Source organism: Phaethon aethereus (genome assembly GCF_964289735.1).
Source record: "Phaethon aethereus genome assembly, chromosome: 1".
Lineage (NCBI taxonomy): Eukaryota > Metazoa > Chordata > Aves > Phaethontiformes > Phaethontidae > Phaethon > Phaethon aethereus.
In genome coordinates this window covers 122,015,034-122,036,930 of record NC_138575.1, presented here as the reverse complement: position 1 = coordinate 122,036,930, position 21,897 = coordinate 122,015,034, and the positions used below count along the sequence as shown (strand labels likewise).

At 45.2% G+C, this 21,897-nt stretch overlaps 1 protein-coding gene across 1 annotated transcript in view; it reads right to left on the bottom strand.

Annotated features, from left to right (window-relative positions):
* The window catches only part of UMODL1 (uromodulin like 1), a gene marked incomplete at its 3' end in the record, with an annotated part of 48,912 nt that extends 29,021 nt beyond the window's left edge, over positions 1 to 19,891 (bottom strand). Inside the window, exons 1-8 of the mRNA XM_082014162.1 lie at positions 19,397 to 19,891; positions 10,239 to 10,400; positions 9,725 to 9,831; positions 6,743 to 6,935; positions 5,647 to 5,787; positions 4,727 to 4,846; positions 2,740 to 2,994; positions 1,212 to 1,324 (exon numbers count right to left, since the gene is read on the bottom strand). Coding sequence (XP_081870288.1) covers positions 1,212 to 1,324; positions 2,740 to 2,994; positions 4,727 to 4,846; positions 5,647 to 5,787; positions 6,743 to 6,935; positions 9,725 to 9,831; positions 10,239 to 10,400; positions 19,397 to 19,574 — 1,269 coding nt within the window. The 5' untranslated portion in view covers positions 19,575 to 19,891. The remainder of the gene's footprint in view (positions 1 to 1,211; positions 1,325 to 2,739; positions 2,995 to 4,726; positions 4,847 to 5,646; positions 5,788 to 6,742; positions 6,936 to 9,724; positions 9,832 to 10,238; positions 10,401 to 19,396) is intronic.
* Between the last annotated feature and the right edge of the window lie 2,006 nt (positions 19,892 to 21,897).

Genomic DNA, 21,897 nt, shown 5'->3' with positions numbered 1-21,897 from the left:
TAAAGCTGGCATACTGCTGTCAATATATGAGCTGTGCGGGAGCTGGCAGTTTTGCCTTACATCTCTAGAAGGCATCTGCCTGCTTCAGCCTTTTCTCCCTACGTACACCTCAAAGCATGCCTTTGAGCAGGCAGTGCAGCACCATAAATCAACAGAGCATTGCTCCTGTTCAGCCAGAGTTTGCTCCAAAAATTCCTCCAAACAGTTTAACTGCTCTAAGTTCAGATCGGGGTGGGGAGGCGCGAAAAAGAGAGGGGAGAAATCACAGGGGGATGTTGTGCTCCCAAACAGCCAAGGAGGCAGAAGTAACACCGATGGGCAAAGCTCCTTTTCCTTCCCAACCTCGGGATGCCAATTAGATCTGCATTAGCCTCAGAGGAGATTCACTGGCAAAAATCCTCTTGCACAACAAAAGTAAACAATTTCCAGCTATGGGAAATAAAACCATGTCAGGAGATTCAACCTGCAATTTCTCATGCGCAAATGCCTCTTCCGTGCTGCTTTTGAAAGTATAGATCCATTATTGTTTTTTTCCTCAGATTTATATTCACATATGAGTCCCCCTTTGTTTTGGGAAAGCCTCGTTTTGGATGGAGATTCCAATTCCTCTGTATGGGCCCTGTTCTCTACAGCAAAGCTGTAATAGATTGCTGCATCTGAAACATCCCCCCTGTTTGGGAAGCTGAGAGCTGGTAACACACTTAATGACTCAAGTTTTGCTTATGCCTGAGCATGGACAGTGGCTACATGTGCGCACGCAATGGATGGGGCTGGAGAAGAAAGCCTGATTCGGGCACTTTTCCTTAAGAAGAAAGAGCTTTGAGAGCAGTCAGACATTTATCGAGAAGACAGCGCTGAAATGAAGGCCAGCAATGTCATTTCAATAATCCATTAAAAAGCCTCAAGTCAATTTAGTGTGAGTTTATTGCCAAACTAAAGAACCAAGGAAAGGAGTCCCTGTTGCATGCCTGCATTTTTAATTCCTTTACTCTTCTGTAGGGGAAAATTTTTATTGGCTCCATTGCTAATAAGGCCAAGGGCTTGATCTGTTTAGTCAGTTGAATTTTGTTTTAATTGTAAAGAAAGGTCACAGGAAACAGTATGATGATTTTCAAGGGATATTTCAGCCAGGCATAAAATACTCTCTTACATGAAATAAATCCTAAATTGAAAAAAAATATATATATTACACACAGTTATTTTAGTATTACCTCTGTAAGCAACAATCTTGAAAATTCTTCATATGCTGAGCTGCTGGCATTATGGAAATCATCAGTAAAGTTGTAGTTCAGAATCCTCATAGTAACACCAAATATCTTGGCCTCTGTAGGACACAATATTAAAACACACACTGACAAAGCAGAAGAGGAAAGGATTCAGCCAAAACTGATGCACCCAGACCAAAATCTCAGATGATGGAGAGAGAAGCAAGGGGAGAAGTTTGAGAGAGTTTAGTATTAAACCAAGAAAATAAAGAAAATATTCTGCTACAAGCCTCGTATGCATTGAGGAGACGCACTTACATCAGTTCCATAAAGATATTTAGGTGCCTAATTACAACTGCATGAGAACTGGGTTTACACACAGCTTTGTGGACCTGACCCTACATAACTCCTGCATTTGAGTTACATCCAGGGTTGAATTGCCTGTGAGCTCACCTCTGGTCCACCAGTCACAATTATTATTTTTTTTTTTCCTGATCTTGGCAGCATGGATAGTATGACTGAAAGTAATAGCAAAAACCAGTGCATGCCACTTCTCCATCTGGTAACCCCTGACAGATAACGTACAGAGCACGTGAGCCAAAACTAAGAGCCAGGGAATCTATTAACCACTTTAACCTGTATAAACAATCTGAAGCTGTTACCCTTTGGACTGATCTTTGGAAAACTTTTCTTTTTCTCAAGGGCTCCAATTTCATGCTCTGAAGTTCATATCCCTGTTTCCATAACCACTAGACCTCCTACTTTCCCTCTACAAAGGGTGTAATCTCCTTCTGACCCAAACTGGAGTCATCCCTCATCTGATCAAAGGGAAGGCTCTTACAGATAAACATAAACAGCAGCATTCTCATTGTGGCCAGTATTAAATAGTTCACTGGCTGCTTTTTGAAGAAAACATGGAGAGATTTATTTCTCTATTTGCATGAAGGCTTAGGAAATAATTTAAGGATAAAGGAAAAGCAAAATTATGTTTGATCAACACATTAGGGTCTCAGGGAGCTAGCAGCACTAGCTAATTGGAGGTATTCTGCAAGCTTTCTTACACAACCCTTGTTATTCCTTTTAATCCTGGTCACTCACAAATATTCAACTGCATCTGCCTTCCTCTGGGGACTCTTGGTAGCTCAGTTGAGACCTTGGCAAACCAGTTGACTGGATTTCTCAGTGGCCACAGCCGTCAACCAGGAAAAATGGGGCCTGATGGGAGATGGGTGACAGCAGAACGCACTGCCAGGCACACAAAAAAAAAAAAATTTAAAAAGTATTCAAGCTTAGCCTGATACCTGTAATAGTCTGAGTCAGTCCAGCAATGCTTTATCAGCTAAGGCCAGAGCTCTGCTCCCTGATAATCTGAATTGCATAAATGTTGGGGTAGAGGAGAGAAAAAGTGTTGAAGGAGGTGGAAAATGGAGTTCAGGGAGCAACAAATGGATCATTGCTGAACTGCAAGTGAGTGGAGAAAGAAAGAGAGAGAGAGAAAAAAATATATATTTTTTTAATTTAAGTGTCTATTTACCTGTTTTAACATTTTGATGGGAGATGCTGGTTTTTCCACAGGTTTCATAGATGACCTCTACTGCATACATCACACCTGCTTCCAGTCCAGTCACATCCATTTTCATTTCCTCTGTCTTCAAGTTTTGTATAATCTCTTTGCCCTTGAACACTTGGACTTGGAAAGTATGGTTCAGAGTAGAAGTGACATGCCAGGACATTTCAAAACTGTTGCTGGTAACGCTGAAGATTTGGTGGTTTCTGACTGCAGAGGGGTCTATCGCAGTCCCAGGAAGAGTCATAACAGAAAAATCAATATTTTATGTTTAAAGCATAATGCTATTCTAAATCTATTACAGACAAGAACTTTGACCATCAATAGGGGAAGTTTCTTTTTACATTACCTCAGGACCACTCTCACAGTACCAGGTACCCCATCCATGAACCATCCCATTAGGGTGATTAATTGGATGCTTACTCTTTTTATTTCCTTTTACTATACCTATTTGTAATTTGAATAATTGTAATGCTAATAATCAGCCAGTGAGCTACAGGTTCAAGGAACAGAAATATGTTTGGAATAGTGAATCTGTGTACTCTACATATGTTGACACCTGCTGTGCCTCTAGTCACTTTAATCAAAATGCACCTCTTCAGGCAAAGTCTGCCTTGATTTATGCCTGGAAAAACCCCATAGACCCCGGATTTTACAGGCTGAGGGCAAACTGGTGGGCAGCACTTCACCTATTTATGCCACTGTAGTCCGGTGCAATCATTGTCATATCAATGGGAAAAGACAGGAGCCTTCAGAGATGATTCCTCTCCTCAAAGGAGAAGGAGATGTCTAAATTGGGTAGGATGAATTGCCCTTCAGCAGAGCCTGTCTGTCTCCACTAACTAGGGACAGAGCCCAGACTAGACACCTCTCCTGTAGACAGCTGGGGTCAGGTGAGATGAACATCATCCCTCATGCTAACCTAAAGACCATGGCACGCAGCTGCCAAAACTTCAATTCTTTCATGCTAATGGTTAGCCTAAGAAAAAAGTTTGTTTTCTTAAACTGTTTCCATAGGACACGATTTTTTCCAGGCCTCTGAGCCAGGTGGCTGCGAAACACCCCCAAAGCCATATCACCCCTGCTCTAGAGGGACTTCAGTTTAATTCCTCTTGCTTCAGCTTGGATCAGAAGTTGTGGATGAAGTTCAAGAGTACCCAGCCTATCTCTCTGAACTCGGCAAAGGACTACTTAAAGCTATTTTCTCCCACAAGAATAGGACGTTGTTATAAAAGCATTGTGATAACTCTCACCTGAAAGGGCTGAAGTCACACATATAAAGACAAATCTGCTGGGGTTTGTTCCCACCATAGTCCCTCAGACAGCTATCATGTATAGCAGGGAGAGTATTCACAAAGGCTAACGCCAGTGTAGAGTAGCTTTGGCCAACCTTCCTGAGTCATGTTCCCCACCAACATCTTCATGGGTTTGAAAGCAAGAGGCCTGCATCCTAGTGGCTGTGGCCAGGAGGAGCTCCTGGGGTCAGGAGCAGGTCCTCCCATACCTTGCTCCAGGACAAGCCTGGGACATGCAGTGAGCTGAGTCCAGGGCAAGTGAGTGGTGCTGGCCTCGCACAGCCCTCACTGGCATGCTTCTCATGCTGGAGGATTATCCAGCACAAGCCCTATGATGGGACCTGCACTTGCATGGTTCCCCAGGCACAAGTGGCTCAAGAAGCCAGTGCGGACACCTGCACTTCCAGGAGGCCAGTTCCCTTCAGCAGCCATGGGAATAACAGAGGGGCTTCTCCAGGGGTCACAGCACTACAGACCCCAATTCAAATGTCACGTTGGGGGAGCCTCTCTTTTTGTTTCCATGGGTGCAGATTCACTCCAAAACTATCATCAGCTTCTGTGAACACCCTCCTATAACCCAACCAGCCCGAGGACGAAGGGATCAAAGAGCCGCTGACTTAAAAACAAGACAATATTCATTCAAATGTAAGGTTACTTACAGCATCCAGCATCTGTAGCTTGGTTAGTTAAGGACAAAAGACTTGAATTACTCGTAGTCGGAGAGCTATTGCTAGTGTTAATGAGATCCGACGCTGAACTTGGAGTAGGTGCTGCCATGCCTAGGGGAAAAATAATGTTATCAAAGAGTTAAAGCATTCCTAACAAAGCAAATCCAAAATAGTACGACTCATGTTTTCCACGGCTGAAAAGCAGCAATATAAGTAATATAAATAGAAATGAAAATAGATGTATTATCGTATCACAAAAGCATAAAGTAACACATTACCTTAATTTTTGAGACGAAAGGATTGTAAAATTGTTTTCTAACTAAAGCATTGAATCTGCAAGCACTTATTTATCTCATCATCCTTAAGCCTATTATCAGGCCCGCTGATGTCTGGAGGCTGTAAGTATATGCCTCTGTATTTTGCTGAACTGGTACCTCAAAGTATTATTTCACCCATTGCCAAACTCCATCTGCTTCCAGCAGAGGACCCTGCATAACCCAGGGTGGGATTATACAACCAGTGAGTCCCAGCTGCAGCCACACAGTCCAAATGGGAAGGAGAGTCCGTGTACAAACAGCGTCACTCGTCCTGTTTCCAGGAGGCTGGGAGGTGTACTGACACCGTGACTTGCTCTGAGCAGCAGCCGGGGTCTGGAGCTAGAGGGTTTGGCAGGTGAGTGAGGACAGCTGAGGGTGAGAGAAGAAGAAACTGCTCCATACTGTGAAATATATACGCTGCATTTCAGTCAGAAACAGCTAACAGCTGGCTTATGTGGCATCCTCTCCCAACAGGAGGAGAAGGGACACTGTGTGCTCCAGAAATCTTGGCCTTGTAGGTAGCTCCTGCGATGGACCACAAAGCCCTGCAGAAGCGTTCTCAGCATTTCCCAAGGTGAGACCTACGTTTCTTACCTTCCGTTCTAGGGCTCAGCTGGTGAGGGTTGGCGTCTGCGCCTTCGTGCTGAGGATTGCAGCTGTAATAACCCTCCAGATTGACACAGGTGTTTTTCTCAGGACAAGCATTGAATTCAACATAGGAACATTCATCAACATCTAAGAAGAAGAACAACACACCTTGCACAGATATTGTTAGCAGCGTCACGATTGATCTGAAATGTGTGTAGACCAGGCTCTGGATATGATCAATTCAGTGTAAATCTGCAGTAACTCTGCTGAAGCAATTCTGTGTGTATATGGGTGCAATGAAATCAGAATGCTGCCCTTCCCCGAAACCAGTCCCCGTTCAGTTATAAACCTATCACTTTTTACTCCAGCTCATTGGAATGAGAGGACAGTTAGTGACAGCTCTTGCTTACAGTTGCAGGATGTCAGTGGCAGGGAGAAGGAGATCTCCCCAGTGATTTCACTGAAAGTTAGACTGAGTTTTCAAAAGTAAACACAGAATAAGAAGTGATGACAACAGTGCTTATGGATGCATTTCAGGAGTGAAAAAGTTCAGATAACTACACAGTAATAAGTAGATTAAAATAATTTAAATAATTTAAACCAAATATATTTAAATATTAACCTAACATTTAAAAAGTGGGTAGTAATACGCTATAGTAATTAACGGATTATATTATATTGTTTCATGCAAGCTACTGGAAGTAATACATGTCTATAAAAACAGACTGTATCTGCTTCCCAAGAATACTTTAAACACTTTTGTTAAGAGCCTGTTTAGTACAACTAATGATTGTGCTACAAATTTTGAACATCTTTGATTTTTTGTATGAAGATGGTCTATGCTGTGCTATTAGGAAAAAATAAATTTAATTTAGGAAGCAGGAGTATTCCCCTCCAAACTATTCACTCCAAAATAATTATTAACTAACCACAACTCTCTCCATCCTATAATGGATAGGTTAGGGCCATATTTGCAAAGTTCACAAGATTCACTCCGCTGTTTTTGAAAGAAAATTGGTAGTCATACAGATGAGTTCCCAAGTGAAGATGGATGAAGCCCCCTGAAAAAGCTTCCCCCCGTGACAGGATCATAATAATTAACCTTGCACTTCTGTGTCAATCACTTCATACACACGCTTCACAATGTCCTTCAAGGAAGAAGAAAGTTCCGCCAGCGGCGCTGGCTGATGCAGTCCAACGAGAACCTGGGAAGCCACGGTCCCGGCGTATACTTCTGCACGGTTACTCTGAATATGGTGCACAGAGGCGTTTAAGGGCTGTAATGCACCAGTAATCTGGAAAACAGGGGAACAAACACTTTGGTATCTCATTTCTTTATCAGTACAACTCTATGCCAATGAGACATAACCTATGCAATGTTTATCATCATAATCCAAGTGTAGAAAGCACCAATTCAGAAACCATAATGAAGTGGCAACATTGAGGTCTGTATTTATGCGAGGTGAGCTCTTCTTACTAGCATTTAGCATCACTTTCCACAACAGAGTTACAGGACAGTAATGCCAAGCTAAGGGAGATGTGGAGCTTCATGTCAGATCTCAAATGCTTAGGCATGAGGATGCAACCCAGAAAGATAAGGAAAAATTTTTGGCTGTAATGCTTAAACATCAGAATCTCAATAGACAGAATATACTTTAGACATGTTATTACAATTCATCTGTAATAAAGCCACTCAACACTTCTTACTTTATGCAACTAAAAAGACTGCTGGCAAAGGGAATAGAAAGAAAAAGAAAGAAGAAAAGCAATAGACTGAGCAAGAAGGCTGGGACTAAGAGCCACAGAGAGACCCCAGGACTTACCAAGTCGTCACAACCGCAAGTCAGGGATCAGAGAAGGGACGCGGTGGTGAGTTGAACATTAGGAGTCAGTGGAGCAGACAGAGCCTCGAAGACATTCCCCTGGCTAGCAGCTCATTGCAAAGCTTCAGTTTATATTTCCTATTTTTTGAATGTTTGACTTTGCCATATCTTGCTTTAGACCAAGATATGAAAGTCTTGGTAGATCATTGCCGCCTATTCCGTACTATACAGCGACAAGACCAGGGTTTCTCAATTTTTTAGGATATGAGAAGGGTGAATTCAGGTAGAAGGAAGATTTAAATTCATTCATGCTGAAATAAATTCCCCATGCTACTGCCACCTTCTATTCTTCTGCCCACCAGTGCTAGCTGATGATGGGAGAAGGTTTTCCTTTGCTACTAGCGTGCTCCCATCTGGAAACTGGGGAGGAGTAGAAATGAAAATGAAGGGAAATAGGGAACTGCCCTTTTAGGTACATTTCAAAGGCCTCATCAAAGCCTGGTTTTCTCCATGGCATGGTGATATGTACTAGGGAAATGCTTCGGCTTTATGGCCTGGAGGGTCTTTGTCCTAGTTCATCAATCCATTTCCTAAATACCATGCAGAGGACAGAGCAAGCCTCGCTCTCTGAGTGTGGCTTTAGTTTGCAGCCTTGTTCTTCCTGCAGACCGTCCTTTCAGGAAGCATGCCTCACGCCTCTGCTAGGGCTGTGTTTTTCTTGATTACCTTGGACTCTTCCCACCTGCTGTGTCTGGGATAGAGAGAGGCACGCCGTACTGCTGTCGCATGGCCGTACATGTGTTTTTGCCAATGCCACTGCTAATCATAGAATCATAGAATAGTTTGGGGTGGAAGGGACCTTTAAAGGCCATCTAGTCCAACTCCCCTGCAATGAGCAGGGACGTCTTCAACCAGATCAGGTTGCTCAGAGCCCCTCACTTTGGATCTTTCCAGGGATGGGGCATCCACAACTTCTCTGGGCAACCTGTGCCAGTGTTTCACCATCCTCATTGTCAAAAATGTCTTCCTTAGATCTAGTCTGAATCTACCCTCTTTTAGTTTAAAACCATTACCTCTTGTCCTATTGCTAGAGGCCCTGCTAAAAAGTCTGTCCCCATCTTTCTTATGAGCCCCCTTTAAGTACTGAAAGGCTGCAATGAGGTCTCCCCGGACCCTTCTCTTCTCTAGGCTGAACAACCCCAACTCTCTCAGCCTGTCCTCATAGGAGAGGTGTTCCATCCCTCTGATCATTTTTGTGGCCCTCCTCTGGACCCGCTCCAACAGGTCCATGTCTTTCCTGTGCTGAGGGCTCCAGAGCTGGATGCAGGACTCCAGGTGGGGTCTCACCACAGTGGAGGAGAGGGGCAGAATCATCTCCCTCGACCTGCTGGCCACGCTGCTTTGGATGCAGCCCAGGATATGATTGGCCCTCTGGGCTGCGAGCGCACATTGCCGGCTCATGTCCAGCTTTTCGTCCACCAGTACCCCCAAGTCCTTCTCGGCAAAGCTGCTCTCCATCCCTTCATTCCCCAGCCTGTATTGACACTGGGGGTTGCCCTGACCCAGGTGCAGGACCCTGCGCTTGGCCTTGTTGAACCTCATGAGGTTCACATGGGCCCAGTCCTCCATGCAGAACCTTGGTCCTACAGCAAAAGCAACACCCTGCTGTCTTCCCCAGTACTGGTTCTGTGGCAAGAATGACAATGAAACGCTTTTGACCCAGACACAGTTCCCTGCCATAATCCTGGGGCTTCACGGTGAAACTTCTGGCACTGCTGAGTCCACCTGCCATGTAGTTCCCAGTGCCATAGAATCAGGATTGTGTCTTGAAAGGTTTACCTCAAAACTCCTTATCAGAAAACATCATGCTTTGCAGATTTTGAAATCCAGACCCTGTTGGTCATAGACCCAAAACTGAACTGAGTCAGAGCTAGAGCAAGCAATTCTTAAGCAGGAAAAATCCTATATTTCAGAATCTCTTTAAATTGCCCTCAAAAGAGACCTGAAAAATTTACTAAAGAATCTGATAAACCAATGTTACTTGAGCTCCCTGAGGATAAGACTGACATTCACCAATTAGGGATAAACTAGGGCCAGAAAAAATTATCTGGTGGAACAAAGTGGGAGCGACTGGCTGGTAAGGTTATGCCCAGCACAGAGGACTACGAGATCCTTCCCAGGCGGGAGCAAGTGGTGGTTACTGAGTGACAGGGACGTGGACTCAATGAGAAACGCACAGGAGAGTTTGTGTTTGTACGTACCATGGAGTGCAAAAGGCGCGAATGATTCAGAAGGTGGGAATCCACTCTGATTAATTCATTAAAATCCATTTTCACAAGCACCGTCACGTTGTACCAGAAGGATCTTCCTGAAGCGTACAAAATCGAAGAGTCAAGTCACCTCAGGTCTGATGCTATAGAAAGCGACAGAGCTATAGGAAGTCTCTGAGAAGCCAAAGCAAGCTTTAACTTGGCAAATCTGAAGGTCCCACCCATGCACAGCCGTCAGCTACAGCCTCGTTCTCCATATGCCACAGGCAGCGGCGCCAGCGATGAAGAAAAACCTGAGCAAGGTCCACTGGACCCACAGCACCCGCGGTTCAGCACCCACAGGTGCACGTACTGAAAGCGAACATCCTGGAATGGATCCAAGGTGGATTCCCGTGTTTGTTTTATGAAGAGCTATGGTAACAGTTTTTCCACCCATTCCCACCCTCGGAAGGAAAAACTGAGCGTATTTCTACTAGAAGCAGCCCTGAGTTTATCAGTAACATACCCTCTGGCATTGGATCCACACAGCCTGCTCCTTTGGATGAGCTGCAGCATTTTTTGAGCCCTGGACATTCAGTATCGAACGTGCAAGGATAATCAGATGTTTCCATATTCTCCATTGGACAAATACCAGGTCTTGAGGCAAATACACTGGATCTACTGAGTGCTAAGTAACAAAAACATTTCTGAGAATAAAAATATAGAAAATTGTTTCCATAAAATTGTGCTATTTAATTTACAGCAAACACCTCCTCCTCCTCATTTTAAAAGTGCGTCTGTTCTGAGGTTTTCATGGGGAGAAAATAGCAGCCTAAAGTACCATTATTTCATTGCAAGAGTGTAAATGTTCTCAGATTTTTCTCTTGTTCATGACATTTCTGTTACGGAAATTTTGAATTTATAATTTGCTATTAATAATTATGTATACATAGATACATAGATAGTTTCTAAATGTGGAGCACTGCAAAATAGAAAATGTGCCTGATGTCAGCTATGACTCATCCAAATAATATACAACGATCACAGGAAACAGGTAATGTTTAAGCTAGAAATCGGGAGTTTTTATTTAACCTTTTGTTGCGACAAAGTTAACCTGTAGTTGTAATAACTGAGGATGTTAAGGGAGAGCGGAGACAAAATGCTGTTCTCGGGTACAGTTCGGTGTGTTACAGAGAGGGGCAGGAGATCAGAACTGAGCCTGTGGTCTGCAGCCTGGCAGCACCCGCTCCGGAGGTCGGTAGCCCATGCCGGACAGCCCTACAGAGAGGGCAGCGAAGGCAGAAGGTGACTGCATCCCAAGCCAAGGGCAGACGGTCATCCTGGCTCAGCGCCAGCCCGTACTCTTCTCTGGAGGAAAATACAAAATATTGCTAAGCTCTATGAACGTCGCTTTCACCCACGCTCTCATCCACAGCTCCAAGTAACGCCCAGCTCTAGTCTTTCCAATCAACACAGAAGACTTCTCTTTTCTACTCATTTCGTGCCTAGGGGGTTTTGGTGCTACAAACTCCTGATCCATTACTGGGCAATTAAAGTCATCCACTGGACATGCAGTCATATTTGCATAAAGAAATAACCTATTAAGACCAGTGATTTTAAGACCATGGTCTGTGTCTCTTGGGGGGCCCAAAGTATGCTTGTCAAGGGTCTCTGAAAAAGAAAGAAAAGTGAGCATAGCTTAATGATAGGGGTCCACACCTCTGCTGAAAAACCTGCCAAAAGCCACAAGCTGGAGAACAGTGCACTGAGTTGAGACCTCTCAGCAGCATGCAGGTTACTTGCAGGTATAACTTCAAAGATTTGCATGCAGAATACATGGGACAGCACTTTCCCACACCCTTTTATATTGCATTTGATACACTGTCTGTATATATTTCGTGTGTACACAGTCAATGAGCACAAGCTTTAACAGGGCTGTGAGCATCTTTCAAGTAGAGTTGGTGTTAGACCCACACGAGCTCTGGGCAGCAAATTAGGAAACTCTACCCCCACCCCTAACCCCAATGAATGGCTGACTGCCCTTCAGGGAGCAGGAGTTGTCCTGCTACCTAACTCAGCCTAGTGTGGGCCCTTTCACACCTACAAACCTTGCCCTCCTTAGTATTCTCCAGGACCAACTCTGCCTCCAAAGTTCATTTTGAGCCACAGGCCTACATTTGCAGTGGGAAGAAGAAAAAAAAAAACAACCCTGTGCAATCTTACTCAAGTTAGTTCTGGATCCAGCAAGCCCCAGCAGTCCTGCTGTGTTTCCCAGCATGGACCAGGAACCTCTGCTTCTGGATCTGGGGCTGGCACTATGGGCCATTCCCCCAAACGGGTCCTACTGCTGGAATGCCTCTTTCCCATTTCTAGTCTAAAGCCATGACAATGTGTGGTACAAACTCCGTTCCCTTAGATGAGTCCCGCGCACGTTCCCAGTCTCACACGACTGCTCCGTCCCAGCCTCCCACGCGGGGAGGTGAAGCAGCCTCTCGCACCAGGAGCCTGCAGGGACACACGCACCGAGGGATCTCCCGGTGTTAGTACATCACCAGTTCTCCTCACTGTTCAAACCAGGTGGATCTTGGTAAACTTCACACAAGCATCTAAATCCCTCCGGCTCTGAGATTCAAGTGCAGCTCAAGCAGGTTTGAGGTTCAAAGCTGCTTTTTCCACCTGGGTCTTTTTTTGTCATGTTTAACTGCGGTGTAAAAGATTTAATGAGTCATATGCAATCTCAGAAAACACTATTGAATCCTGGCCGAGTGCCACACTAGCCATTTACCTAAAATTGAAAGGTTATCATTTTCGCATCAGCGGAAACAGAGATGGATTCACATCACATTTCTGCCTAATTGTACAGATGCACTTTGAAAATCTGATTTACGCTCTCCGCTTCAATCACCTTGGGGACAGTCACCTACCAAGCAGCACCGCCAGCACTGGGGAGCAAGCCAGCTAACTCCTCTGTCAGTCGGATAAAGTACAGGCTTTTCTCCTCCGTCGTTTGCATAAATGTACAGGAGCAGAAATGCAGCACCCAGTGCTTAGCGACGAAAGCTCCATTACCAGCCTGCCCGCGCGAGAGCTGCCAGGTCTGCTGCGAGCGCAGGATGGGGGGATCTCCCAGGAAACAGACGCTGAGGGACACCATTAGCTCGGCGGTGACCTCCTTCCTCTCCCTCCTTCCACCTGGAGGGGCCAGGTTTCAGCCAGAGGGTGCAGCAGAGCCAGAGACCAAAACCCTGCATTTGTCTCAGGCATCAGAAGGTGGAGACAAATCTATGATATCACAGAAAGAGCTCCTGGCAAAGCCTGTTACAAAGGCAGATTGGCAGTTTTCCTCACGTGACCCTGTTTTGGGGGTCTTTGAGCGTCGCTAGACTTTACGGGCTCAAATGGATGCTTTCCATCCCAATTGCCTGTCTGGGTATTAATCAGGATGGAGGGCATGTGCTAGTTCAGCACCTGACAAATATTTAATAACTTTCCCTGAAAAGACATACCATTCACTAGAACACATTTAGGAGCCATGGCCTGAAATTCGGCAAGGGCGCAGCTGTTGGACAATGTAGGAACATGGCCTTCGAAGCACAAAATCAGTCTGTGCATGCTCAGGATAAGCTTAACGAAATTTAGCCGCTGCCACTTCCAATGGGTCCATCCCGCCGGCAGCACCGTGGTGTGGCCATCGGTGGAGAGATGGCTGGGGCCCCCGGTGAGCCCACAGCTCGGACGCAACTCTGGGTACCCCTGCTTCCCCTGGGGCCTGCTGGCCACGTACAGGGTACACCTGACTCAAAGCAGGAAAAAGATCTTTGTGCAGGAGCTAGCAGGGCTCATGGAAAGAGCTTGAAACTAGATTTGAAGGGAGAAAGGGATAAAACCAGGCTTGCTTGAGATAAGCCTGGGGACAGCATGCCGGTGTTTGAGGGATGGTCTGCCGTCTCAGTGGAGGTAGGGGATGCAGGGACGTAGGCCTCCCAGGGAGGTAGGCCAAAACCCAGCTAGAACTTAATCAGGCTACTGCCATAAAAGTCAAGAAAAAATGTTTCTATAAACACATTAGAAACAAAAGGAGGGCTAAGGAGAATCTCCATCCTTTATTGGGTGCGGGGGGAAACATAGTGACAAAGGATGAGGAAAAGGATGATGTACGTAATGCCTTCTTTGCCCAGTCTTTAACAGTAAGAGCAGTTGTTCTTGGGGTACCCAGCCCCCTGAGCAGAATGAAGCCTCCATAATCCAAGAGGAAATGGTTACCAACTTGCTACATCACTTAGACACACACAAGTCTATGGATCTGGATGAGATCCACCCAAGGGTACTGAGGGACCTGGCAGAAGAGCTCACCAAGCCAATTTCAATCATTTATCAATCAGCAGTCCTGTCTAACCAGGGAGGTCCCAGTTCACTCAAGGTTAGCAAATGTGACACCCATCTATAAGAAGGGCTGGAAGGACAATCCAGAGAACTACAGGCCTGTCAGTCTGACCTCAGTGCCAGGAAGGTTATGGAGCAGATAATCTTGAGTGCCATCATATAGCATGTACAGGACAACCAGGTGATCAGGCCCAGTCAGCATGGGTTTATGAAAGGCAGGTCCTGCTTGACTAACCTGATCTCCTTCTATGACAAGGTGACCCACTTAGTGGATGAGGGAAAGGCTGTGGACATTGTTTACCTGAACTCTAATAAAGCCTTTGACACTGTTTCCCACAGCATTCTTGTAGAGAAACTGGCTGCTTGTGGCTTGGATGGGTGTACTCTTCGCTAAGCAAAAAATTGGCTGGAGGGCCAGGCCCGAAGAGTTGTGGTGAATGGAATTAAATCCAGTTGGCGGACGGTCACAAGTGGTGTTCCCCCCAGGTTCAGTTTTGGGATCAGTCTTGTTTAATATCTTTTATCAATGATCTGGATGAGGGGATCAGGTGCTCCCTCAGTAAGTTTGCAGATTACACCAAGTTGGACAGGAGTGTTGATCTGACAGTAGAAAAGCTCTACAGATGGATCTGGACAGTCTGGATTGATGGGCCAAGGCCAATTGTTCAACAAGGCCAAGTGCCGGGTCCTGCACTTTGATCACAACAACCCCACACAATGCTACAGGCTTGGGGAGGAGTGGCTGGAGAGCTGCCCGGCGGAAAGGCTCCTGGGTGTGTTGGTCAACAGCCAGCTGAACATGAGCTGGCAGTGTGCCCAGGTGGCCAAGAAGGCCAACAGCATCCTGGCCTGTATCAGAAATAGTGTGGCCAGCAGGAGGAGGGAAGTGATTGTGCCCCTGTACTCGGCACTGGTGAGGCCGCACCTTGAACACTGTGTTCAGTTTTGGGCCCCTCACTATGAGAAGGACATTGAGGTGCTTGAGCATGTCCAGAGAAGGGCAACGAAGCTGGTGAGGGGTCTGGAGAACAAGTCTTGTGGGGAGCAGCTTGAGGGAACTGGGGTTGTTTAGTCTGGAGAAGAGGAGGCTGAGGGGCAACCTTATCACTCTCTACAACAAGGGGGTTGTGGCGACGTGGGTGTTGGTGTCTTCTCCCAAGTACGAAGTGATAGAATGAGAGGAAGAGGCCTCAAGTTGCACAAGGGGAGGTTTAGGTTGGATATTAGGAAATTTTCTTCACTGAAAGGGTTGTCAGGCATTGGAGCAGGGTGCCCAGGGAAGTGGTTGAGTCACCATCCCTGGAGGTATTTAAAAGATGTGTAGATGTGGCTCTTAGGGACATGGTTTAGTGGTGGACTTGGCAGTGCTCAGTTAATGGTTGGACTAGATCTTAAAGGTTCTTTCCAACCTAAATGATTCTATGATTCTAATGCAGTTGGGAAAGGCACTGGGTCAGTAACTGAACGGAGCAGATAAATTGCAAGGGCAGACTACTGAAAAGGCTGGGACTTTTTGCTGTCTGAGAAGGCTGAGGGGGATACGATCAAGGTTTACAAAATCCTGAAGGTGGGGAGTAAGGTGAAAGCAGAAACCACCAGAGCCCAAAATAAATGGGTATGCACTTCTTTACCTAAAGGAGAGTGAACTTCTGCAATGTGTCAGCCCAGGAGGGTGCGGAGGCTGACAGCTATGGTGGGCTCAAAGAGGGACAAGACAATTCCTGGGCAGGAGGCCCATAAGCAGACACCATGGGGAATTGGCAGGGACGTACCATCCGACACCCGTAATCCCATTTCTGTGGCTGCTGGGGGCACACAAGGGACCCAAACCACAGGGCAGCCAGAGACACCTGCTTCTGGGTGAGATCCCACTCTTCCCACCCTGAGGGGGATGCTGCAATGCTGCCCACATGCCCATGGTGACACCACTGTCCCATGGCTTTCTGGTGACAGCCCAAGAAGGGGGGACAGCCGTGCTGCAGCTCCACGCTGCTCTGGTAAGACCCAGCCTGCAAACATCTGCACGCAAGCTCTGCAAGGCCCCAGCCCAGGAACTTGACCTGCAGCCCTGGGACCTGCTCAGCAATCAGGGGACTGCTCACAGTCACCACGGAGGACACGAGGCTCTGCTCTCCGACCACGCAAGTTGTTAAAGGCAGCGCTAAGCACTCTGAAAATCAAAATCAAAAGAAATTAAAAAAAAAAAAAAAAGAAAACCACAACCTAGGTGTCTAAGAGAGGGCACAGAAAATGGTTTGATCTAGTCTCTCTGCAGCTCAGTTGCCCAGCTGTGAGAGACAGAGAACCTCCCTTCCCACAGGCTTCATGAAGACAAATTGCTGTCTGTGAATCGCCCCAGGATTCACCTCAAGAGGTGATAAATAATTCTATGTTCAGAGAGAGGCTCAACAAAGCACTGAACCACGCACTGAACACAGAGTCCAGGGTGATGCACTGCTGGGAAGCTCCTTAGAGGGGCTCCATCCTCCCTGAGCACCACATGGAAACATGGTCCTTGGGGCAAGGCAGTGCGGGATCAGATAATTAAGAGTTTACTAATCTGCATGCATAGGCACAAAGAAAAGAAACAAAGACTGTTCTCATTTAATCCTACCTTTATAATTAATTCTAGCACTTTGCAACTTTTAGATACATAACTTCGCAATTCTTATTTTTAAAAAGTTGAAGTAATTTGTGTGTGCGTGTGTAATACTACCCTAATGGATTGATGGGCAACTACTGAGAACTACCAGAGCAAGTTGACTAATGACATAGAATTCTTTTTCAACAACAGTAAAGAAATAAGAAAAGTGGGGTCTGCCATATCCCAGGCAGGGGTAAATACTTCCTCCTAGGAAGGAAAGGTGGGGAGTGGCCAGGAGCAGGTTACTGTGAAAGGTCACAGAGACCTTTCCACTCCTGGCAGGAGAGCATGCCAGCATGGATAACATCAAGAAGAAAATAACAGTAGTTCAACAGCACGCTGTGCAGCAATTTCAGCAGTTCCAGTTTCTCTTTTCATCATTTATTTAAGACTGTGTCTAGACAGTGCATTACCATTCACAGAATTTATGACTAATGACCTGAAAAGCAAAGATACCGGAATAATGTAAACACAGAAATCACCTAGAAGCCATACAAATCCTTTTATGGTTTAAAATATTCCCAAATTAACTTTGACAGGAAAAAGAGTCAAGGTGACCACAGTATTTCGTGGACAAACCTGCCCAGAGTGTTCATCAACAATGTGGCAAGGGCAGAGCGGAAATTCTGCAGCTAAGTTTTGCAAGAGATTTACGGATTTGTTAATGTTAGATGAAATAAACTTATCAACAGCTCTCAAGCCAAAAGTATCCCTAGAGATGCTCTTAAAAGGCATAGAATTATACTAGGAAAAAATATATAAAATGTTACCAGGAAGCCTTTTTTTCCATCCAAGAAGACAGTCTTGATTTTCAGAGGTTCTGAAACACCTTGAAAATCCTGATCACTCAGAGAGTTTCTTGTGCAAATAGAGACAACCACAACCAGGTAGTGACTCTTCAACATTTAGCTGGCACAGCTATTTCCTTGTACTACAGAATTAAAAATCAATTTTCTCCAATTGCTTCTCAGCCTTGTCATTTGATGCATATGTGCACACACGTATGCACATGCGTGTATATCCAAAAGACCTTACTGAAGTGACTATTCAACAATAATTAGATCTACTGGAGATTTTCCCCAGCGTGGAACCGCTGCTTGGAAAATACGTATAATCAACAGCGGGTCCACTAGCAGTCTGAGAAGACCGACTGGACATACTATAACCTGCAGGTCATATTTTGCCCCGGCTGACACTCCACAACAGCCACAGAGCCAAACAATTGCACGATACAATAAATGAGTGATGATGTGTATCTCATTTTGCTTTCATTCCTCTTCTCTAGCAAATCATTTTAAGAAGAAGTAAAACACAAGAACCACTTCTGTGTTCCCATCTTTCTGTTAAAGGAATTTTCCTGCTAGACACAATATTCTACTAGTGACTGTTGAGAAAATACCTTGCAAAAATTGTTTGGAGTTCATTTTCCAATGCTCTGAAGCAACTTAAAAGCAGGATGAACACATTGTTCTTTATAGATCCCATTACAAGACATATGGCTCATACCCTCTCATGTCACGTTATAATGATCTGATGCAGGAGCAGGTTCAGAGACATTCCCATAGAACTGAGTCACCCAAATCTTATGACCCAAAGCGAGGACCAGGGCTGCAATAGGACCATTCCTTTTCAATCTTTTGTTAAGTGTTGCAACTATGTAAATTCCCAGGACGGTAACTTGAAAAGGGGAAATGGAGAAAATACAATGTTCTACTGAAAACAGGAGACAAAATTATGTCCTGCAGAACTTTTCTGGATGCTGGAACAGTTCAATGCTGGCCTAGCTAATACAAGATGCCTGTACAGCTTAAAAGCATGTGGCTTTATTCATTAAAAAAAAAAAAAAAAAGTTTATTTTCTCTAAGGAATCCCTTTCACCTATGACTTGAGTTCCGCTAAAAATTACCAATTTCTTGTGGACAACTGGTAGTCCTGATGTGGGAAGGGGAAAATGCTTCCATCTTGAGTCAAAGATGAAGTCTTCCCAAGTAGAGTCTTGTTAAAACTTAGATGTTAGATCAGATCCACCAAAAGGTTCACCAGTTTCCAGTCCTGCAACATAGCCCTAAGTAACCAAGAAAGCCCTCAGAAGCCCTAATGTAGTTTTGATCGGAAAGCGTTTGGCACCAACTTGTCCTGAGGTCACAGGTTGTTTTACATTAACACCAAAACTGGGTTTGCTTCCTGGGAACTGACCCTACTCCAAATGAAAGGAGATGTTGTCTTAGTACATCCTGAATTACTTTTGAGAAGAAAGCTCCTACTGTAAATGCAAGCATGCTCAGAGCAGACACAGCACCAGGCAAGGCTACGTGAGTTATTGCAATTTGCCACAGATATTGGCCTGAACCAGGACACGTAATGAGCCCTTGTAGGGGTAACAAGCAGATGCCTTCTTCATGCTCACCTGGAACTTCAGTGAATTTGTGACTAGGGGTGGCAAAGAGCAAGAATCAGGAGCATTAGTCTTTCTGGAGGAAAGGATGCCTGCTCCTTACCATGTTGGACCAAGTTTACTGCAGATTTTTGCAGACCCACTGATGTCAGTGAATGGGAACCTATTGCCCAGAACTGAATCAAGCCTTTACATGTCTCAGTTTCAGTGAATCCTCTTCCATCAGACATTTGTTTCAACTATTAATCTGACTAAAACTTACCTAAAGAGCAGTAGAGTCCAACTTGCTCATATCCTTCACAGCAATCTGTAAGAGTGATGGTTTCAGGGACTTCAACAGTGTGATGCTGTGTTTTGTAGTACGTCCGGGGACACACCATCCATGGTATCCATCCTCCACAGGAAGTGCTTTTCTCATAGGACTTTTGGTAGGCAACCATTTTAAACACATTTTTGGTCAGGCTATAGTTGCACAGATGGTACCCTAGCAAAGAGAGGCCTTTTTCTAGGGAGGTAAAAAAAAAAAGGAAAGAAAGGGATCAGCACTAACTTGTCACCCCAGAGCATAAGTTCCCCGCACTATCTAGTTAAAAATGCTGTTATGAGAAAGCAGTGACAGAACCAACATAGATGAATGATTTCCAGGAAGGCTGATGATAAGAAGAACATCACTTCAGAAAACGGACAGAAGAAAGAATTAGTAGTGACTGCTTGTCATAGGCATCACTTCAGTCATAAAAAGATGCAGATTGGCAGAAAATTCAAAGACCTCTCAGTGCCTTCAGGTGCAAAGCAGAAAAAAGGCAATTTAACTTAAATAAAAGTATAAAGGAAATTAATATAAGTTAATAGAAATTAACAGCAAAGAACAGGCACTTCCAGGACAGAGTCATCCAAATACTTTAGATGTCCACTCCAGGCTCACGCTGCCGAAGTGTTTGTCTTTCTCCGCTGACTATAAAGGGAATGAAGGGTGAGGATCTCATGGGCAGATGAGTCACAGTAGATGTCTCGAATAAGACATCCTTCAGACATCACCCTAGGCTAAAACTGGGTACTCATGCATCATTGGGAAGGACTTTCAGGTATCTGACACAAAAGGTATTCCTGGAACTCCTATTTCGCCTATCTGCATTTGTAGCAGATCGAATTAGACCAGGCCCTTTGAGAGCTGCTATAGTTCATTGACTTCAGTATAAATGAAGTCAGTAATAAGTTCATTAACTACATAATTTCACACAGGTCTGGGAATGGGACTCAGTTTCTGGAGTTCTGAAACCAGCCATGATGAGGACCGAACTTGTTACATGCTTTACTTCAAACTGAAATACTTGAGCAGGAGCAGGAAAAAAAACCCCACACCACAAAGAAACCCAAACAACAACAGTGACAAAACCAGATGGAGTTTAAGAATTAGCAGTAAGCAACCTACAATCATGTCACAGACATCAGGCTGTCTCTTCGTGTTATAGAAGCCAGAGGGGCTGAGTCACCCTGAGTCCCATTTGGGAAATAGATGGGATAAAATTAAAATGCCTCTATCATCCTTTAGACAAAGCAAAAGAAACTTTCATAAGGATAAATACGAATTAGCTGTAGAGATTCAAGTTTGGCAGGATCGTTATTTCTGAGGAGGTCAGGGCCGACAAACTGAAGCTAACATAGTATATATAACAAGCATACCACTAAAATATTTACAGCTTATCTTATTGGTACAGCTTATCTCCTGCCTGAAATGATGAAACATGTAAAAAAAAGTTCAAGAAAAAAAAATTGTCACGTTCTTAGGAATTATGTGCTTTTATCACATCTAGCCTTCCAGCTAAACAAAAGATATCTGTGCAATTTGAACAGGACTGATAAAAGAGCTTTGAACAGGACAATTCTGTAGAGCAAGGACAGTCCAGAAGAAAGCATGAGATAGATACCATAGGCCACAATATGTCCGTCAAGCTGGCTCAACCAAATCACCCAGAAGGTCTTCCTCCAGCCTTAATCCTAGCAACTGCTCAAATAAGAACAGTGTGAAAGATATCCCCTGCCTTAGATATTCAAAAGGCCATGAAGAAAAAAGGATTTGCTTGGTGCAGTTCCCAGATGGAGGCACAGATGCCTCCCTGCGGACAAGGGCACTTGGGAATTGCAGAAGGAAGGAGCAGGTAGCCGGGACTGACCATGGACCACCCCCAGCCTTCTCTCCTCACTGTAAATAACTCGTGTCTGACCAGAGGCAGGGAGAGCATCAGGCCCATTGGGAGTCCAGTCCTGCCCTGCCTAACCCACCCATGCCTCCATCCTGCCCCAAAAGGCAGAGTTTGATGCCGGGGTGTGCTAGAGGGGTTGGGGTGAGAGCAAGAGACCTCCCAGCAGGCTCCAGGGATCCCTGTGCTGCTGCTTAGAGCAGGTCAGCAGGAAAATGTCAAGAAAAAGGGCATATCTGGAAATCCCACTCCTTGCTTCTTCCTCCTCCCCAGCCTCAAGCAGGGCAGCTCTGTGTCCGGTCCCTGAAGCTAGCTCCAGAGACAGCAGCTGAAAGTCCCTCACAGCACTCAAAAGCACCAGGGCTGTCCCTTAGATGGGAGTGAAAGGAGAGGGTCATGAAGGGCAGGAAGGAAGATGCCCAGCCTGCCTCAAGCCGAAGGGCTGAAACCCACACCCTGGCTGACCCAGGAGAGGACCCCAGTGCCTGGAATAGAGGTCTGACCAGGACCATGAAAGCCCAGTCGTGGCATGTAGGTCACTGCGCAGGAGGGAACGGAAGGT